Genomic DNA, 5,850 nt, shown 5'->3' with positions numbered 1-5,850 from the left:
GGCACTGAGGAGCTGTGGGTCATGGAGACGTGGCATTGAGGGGCTGTGGGTCATGGAGATGCAACAGTGAGGGGCTGTGGGTCATGGAGATGTGGCACTGAGGAGCTGTGGGTCATGGAGATGTGGCACTGAGGGCTGTGGGTCATGGAGATGTGGCACTGAGGGGCTGTGGGTCATGGAGATGTAACAGTGAGGGCTGTGGGTCATGGAGATGTGTCAGTGATGAACGTGGTTTAGTGGTAGTGGTGGGTTGGGCTTGAGGGTTGAGCTTGGGTATCTTAGAGGTCTTTTCCAACCACAACGATCCCACAATTGATCATTCTGTGAGCTGTAAAGTGCTGTATAGGAATATGGCTTTTGGGGGAGATATTATGATCTGTGAGGTCTCCCCTTACCGAGACGACGCCAATGGAGTTGGGCTGGCACATTGCTCCCTTCCAGGTGAAGCCCCTCTCCTCGTAGTGCTCACCACTGCAGCACAGAGTTAATGGGGCATTAGACACGATAAACCCATCACAGCAATGGGGCATTAGAGACACCATAAACCCATCACAGCAATGGGGCATTAGAGACACCATAAACCCATCACAGCAATGGGACACATTTGATGGAGCAAAGGAAGGAAAGCAAACAAAGTAAATGATGAAACAGGCTGAGCTCTGAGTCTCCCATCCAAAGCCTCAATGGATCATAAACCACCCCAGGATGGTGGGTCAGTGGGTCTAAAGCAATGAATGACCAATCTAGCAATGAGATGGTCATAATTCAATTACAGGCAGCTGTACTGGGAGTGGAATTAAGGTGTACGTTGTAGGAACCATAAAGGAGGACATGGAAAAGGAGGGGTGAATTAATTAAAACCCTCCGTGTAGCAATTAGCACAACAACGCTGTGCTGATTAATAACAACATGGGCCAAGCTGGAAACACTTCTCTTGTAAAATACCACCAGGACCAAAGGATAATTAACATGAATGGGGAGAAATAATGAATAAGGCTGGGATGGAAGGAGTCCTTACAGCAGCAGCTCCACGTGGTCGTAAGGGAGGCGCCCCGCGGCGTCCTGCTGGCACCAGCTGCTGAAGGAGCGCAATGTCTGCGCCAGGCTTTGCGTGGCCACAACCTGGTCCTCGGTGGTCCACATCTCCACGGCGCTGAGCACGACCTGCAGCTTCATCTGCTTGTAGACCTGCGGGCAATGAGTCCATGGGTTGGGTATGATGGTAGGAAATGGCCCCGAGTCCCAACGGGTGAGGGTGGATGTTTGGAAGGGGTTCAGCGTGAAGATGGACAGTGAGCATTGGGATGGTGGGGGCAGCCACAGCAATGGAGCTGGTTGGGGTGTGGCAACAAGGGTTTGGGATCCAGCTGGTCATCGTGATGGTTGGGATGGGTGATATGGACCAACCTATGGGTGATCTTGGCCAACCTAGACAGCTCTGTGCTTCCTATTTAATCTCAGTGTGTCTGTTCCAACCTAGACAGCTCTGTCCTTCCATTCCCAACCTCATTGTGTCTGTTCCAACCTAGACAGCTCTGTGATTCCATTCCCAACCTCATTGTGTCTGTTCCAACCTAGACAGCTCTGTGCTTCCTATTTAATCTCAGTGTGTCTGTTCCAACCTAGCCAGCTCTGTGCTTCCATTTCCAACCTCACTGTGTCTGTGACTCCATCACTCCTCCTTCTGGAGCTCATTCAGGAGCCAAACTCCACAGCCAAGTGCTGGTGTCTGAGTGTTGTTTATTTCCCTGCATCACGTTAATGCAAACAGGGCTGTCTGCCCAGCTGGGAGTGACTGAGCTTGTGGCTGCCGCCCCGGTGCCCCATCAATGTTCTTTGCAGAGGTTCAAAGCAAGATAATGAAGAGAGAGGGAGAATATAATGAGCTACCAGGAAGCATTTAGCGCTGATAATGCATATCCCATCAAGCAGCTTCAAGGGGATAATTTCCAAATTATTTCTCAATTGGCTTCGCTCGCACTCCCAGCCATTTTTTAGCCGTGGAATTGGGTTTTACATCATTCAGGAGCTCATTGCTGCCTGGCAGTGTTTGCAGACACAGCAGACATCCCCTCCCTGGGCTCTTGGCACCGAGCACCACCAGCATTATCCCATGGGGACTCACCGTGTTCAGGATGTTGCTGATGGAAAGGAAGAGGTTCAGCATCTGGGTCTTGTTATTTCCATTGGCTTTGAACTGGAAGGGGAGAAGGGACATGTTACAGCCTCAGAGTGCCAATAGGAAGCCCCGCGGGTCTCCCCCCCAGGGGCTGATCCCCATTGCATCCCAAAAAGATGCATTAAATGCAGCATGAATGGATGCAGACCTGGGTCAGAAAGTAACCGGGTGGGTCCCCCAGGGGCTGATCCCCATTGCATCCCCCAAAGATGCATTAAATGCAGCACGAAGGGATTCAGGCCTGGATCAGAAAGTAACCGGGTGGGTCCCCCAGGGGATGATCCCCAATGCATCCCCCAAAGATGCATTAAATGCAGCACGAAGGGATGCAGACCTGGATCAGAAAGTAACCGGGTGGGGAGGATGTGAGCTGGGGTTGCATTGGCACAACTGCCCAGGGGGGTGGGGGTCACTGTCCCTGCAGGGTCTCCTGAGCTGTGGGGATGTGGCACTGAAGGATGGGATGGGATGGGTTGGGGATCTTGGAGGTCTTTTCCAGTCTTTATGATTCCATGACCCACAGAGCGGGGTTGGTGTGATTTTTAGGACAGTGGCTTTTGGCATAGGCAGTAAAATGACGCGGGTGAAGGCGTGCTTGCCTGCAATAGGCTCTGTTAGACAAAGCCCCTTCCAGGACCTGTATTCCCAGGGGACTTTTTGACTCCTTGTTCCATCCCAATAAACACGAGTGCCATTCTCAAATGCTCAGAGGATCCTGGGCCTGTCCCTGAGCACCTTACAGCAGCCAGTCCCCAACACTCTCTTTATTAGCACTTCTCCTCTCTCAGGCTCTGATTGCATCAGTGCAATTGGCAGCTGCCTACAGCAGCTCTTGGGTTTGCTGCACGTCAATGCCAGGTTCTGCTCTAAAGGCAGCGGGGTGCTGGCGTGCCCTGTTTGCAGCGGGAGCTCTCAGAGCCTCCAACACAACACAACAACACAGCAAAGTACCCCAGCGATGGCACCTGGCGTTTACCAGCTCCTTGTTGGTGATCAGGGCTAACTCCAGGTATCTGACGGACAAGGGCAGGTTATCAAGGTGGGGCAGCTCCTGCAAGGGGGGAGAAATGAGACAGGTCACATAGCAGGGGGTGCTCAGGGATCTGAAGCTCTGTAGACCCAGATAGAGAAGGAGAAGCATTAACGAGTGCAGTGAGTGATCAGGGGAGGAGCAGAGAGATGATGGAGCAGACAGAGTGTGGTTATATAGCGGGTAGCATTGCTCGTGCTCAATGTTTGCATGGTTTTCCTGTCTCTCAGTCCACTTTTTGACCATGAAATGCAGCACCAAAAAGCTGCTCTGCACCCGCGGTGTGCTCTGCCCAGCAGCCAGCAGGATGCCAGCAGCTCCTTGCTTTAACACTCCAGATGCTCCTGGACTGCAGCTCCATCCAGCAGAAACGCACTGGAATGGCTCTTGTTTCGCCCTATTTGGCTTTGATGCCCAATGAGCATCAACACAGCGCAGCAGTGGGAGCCCACGGGTGGCAGGTGCTCAGCCTTGGGGCTCTGCATTTTGTACATCAAATTGCTGATAGCAGCTGGGTAATGCATGACCTTCCACACGTGGTGGAGAATGGCAGCATCACCCGCATTGCAAGGGACCTTTGATGCCATCCAGACCAACCATCAGCCTTGATGGCAACAGCATCCCACCCCTGCAGGGTGGCACTGCACCATGGGGACATCCCAGCCCCACGATGGCACCTTTGGGTTCACAGCTTTGCTTTCGAGATGTGGAAAGTCCTTGCAGGCAATGCAATGTGCTGCAGTGTGGCCTGCAGAGCTTGAAGCAAAGCAATGTACCATTTCACTCCCAATTTCTTGCTCCAAATGCACCTTTGGGCTCAAAGCTTTGCTTTCAGGATGTGGAAAGCCCTTGTAGGCAATGCAATGTGCTGCAGTGTGGCCTGCAGAGCGTGAAGCAAAGCTCTGAGCCATTTAACTCCTGATTTCTTGCCCCAATTGCACCTTTGGGTTCAAAGCTTTGCTTTCAGGATGTGGAAAGCCCTTGCAGGCAATGCAATGTGCTGCAGTGCAGCCTGCAGAGCTTGAAGCAAAGCAATGTACCATTTCACTCCTAATTTCTTGCCCTAAATGCACATTTGTGTTCCAAGCTTTGCTTTCAGAAGGTGGAAAGTCATTGCAGGCAATGCAATGTGCTGCAGTGTGGCCTGCAGAGCTTGAAGCAAAGCACTGCTCCATTTCACTCCTAATTTCTTGCCCCAATTGCACCTTTGTGTTCAAAGCTTTGCTTTCAGGAGGTGGAAAGCCCTTGCAGGCAATGCAATGTGCTGCAGTGTGGCCTGCAGAGCGTGAAGCAAAGCAATGTACCATTTCACTCCCAATTTCTTGCTCCAAATGCACATTTGGGCTCAAAGCTTTGCTTTTGGGAGGTGGAAAGTCCTTGCAGTCAATGCAATGTGCTGCAGTGCAGCCTGCAGAGCTCGAAGCAAAGCTCTGAGCCATTTCACTCATGATTTCTTGCCCCAAATGCACCTTTGTGTTCAAAGCTTTGCTTTCAGGATGCAGAAAATCCTTGCAGGCAATGCAATGTGCTGCAGTGTGGCCTGCAGAGCTTGAAGCAAAGCAATGTACCATTTCACTCCCAATTTCTTGCCCCAGTTGCACCTTTGGGCTCAAAGCTTTGCTTTTGGGAGGTGGAAAGTCATTGCAGGCAATGCAATGTGCTGCAGTGTGGCCTGCAGAGCTTGAAGCAAAGCGCTGCACTATTTCACTCTCGATTTCTTGCTCCAAATGCACCTTTGTGTTCACAGCTTTGCTTTCAGGATGCAGAAAGTCATTGCAGGCAATGCAATGTGCTGAAGTGTGGCCTGCAGAGCTTAAATCAAAGCAATGTACCATTTCACTCCCAATTTCTTGCTCCAAATGCACCTTTGTGTTCAAAGCTTTGCTTTCAGGATGCAGAAAGTCATTGCAGTCAATGCAATGTGCTGCAGTGCGGCCTGCAGAGCTCGAAGCAAAGCAGTGTACCATTTCATTCCTGATTTCTTGCCCCAAATGCACCCTTGGTTCAAAGCTTTGCTTTCGGGATGCAGAAAGTCCTTGCAGGCAATGCAATGTGCTGCAGTGCGGCCTGCAGAGCTTGAAGCAAAGCAATGTACCATTTCACTCCTGATTTCTTGCCCCCGATGCAATCACAACGTGCTGATGTTGACCAGACTGGAGCTATCAGCAGTCCCCGCTCAGAGGGCAATGAACACCCAGGCAGACATAGAGCCCGTACCTCTCCTCTACCCCGAGGCTGTCCCTGCTGCCATTGGTGTGTTTCTCCATCCTATCCGCGCTGGCTGTTCTGTGGGCAGTTGGCAGGGGGGGACCCGTCCTTCATCTGGTGCCGTGCGGTAGATGAGGTGCTGGAACATGGAGGAGTTGAGCAGCGGCTCCACCTGGTAACGCAGCTCCCCGATCTGCAGGATCCCTCTGTGTGTTCAGAGCACAGAGAGCTGAAATTTTGGCTCCGGGGTTGGGTTAGGAAAGGCAAAAAGAAGCCAAATGCTGGGGGGGTGGGAATGTCCCTCACTTGGAAGGAGCCCATAAGGATCATCAAGCCCAAATCCTAAGTATTAAATAATGGAGAAGCGGCAATAGAAGCAGGTTTGGGCTCCGGGGTTGGGTTAGGAAAGGGCAAAAAGTAAGTCCCAAATGCT

At 51.7% G+C, this 5,850-nt stretch overlaps 1 protein-coding gene across 1 annotated transcript in view; it reads right to left on the bottom strand.

Annotated features, from left to right (window-relative positions):
- LOC107308617 (disintegrin and metalloproteinase domain-containing protein 21-like) overlaps window positions 1-5,850 on the bottom strand; it is a 24,624-nt gene that overhangs the window by 15,315 nt on the left and 3,459 nt on the right. The window contains 6 exon segments of the mRNA XM_032443549.1: window positions 282-471; window positions 1,019-1,188; window positions 2,126-2,197; window positions 3,156-3,230; window positions 5,432-5,449; window positions 5,452-5,623. Coding sequence (XP_032299440.1) covers window positions 282-471; window positions 1,019-1,188; window positions 2,126-2,197; window positions 3,156-3,230; window positions 5,432-5,449; window positions 5,452-5,623 — 697 coding nt within the window.

This window comes from Coturnix japonica, chromosome 1 (assembly GCF_001577835.2).
Source record: "Coturnix japonica isolate 7356 chromosome 1, Coturnix japonica 2.1, whole genome shotgun sequence".
Lineage (NCBI taxonomy): Eukaryota > Metazoa > Chordata > Aves > Galliformes > Phasianidae > Coturnix > Coturnix japonica.
The sequence above is the reverse complement of the archived record's forward strand: the minus strand, read 5'-3'. Positions and strand labels throughout refer to the sequence as shown.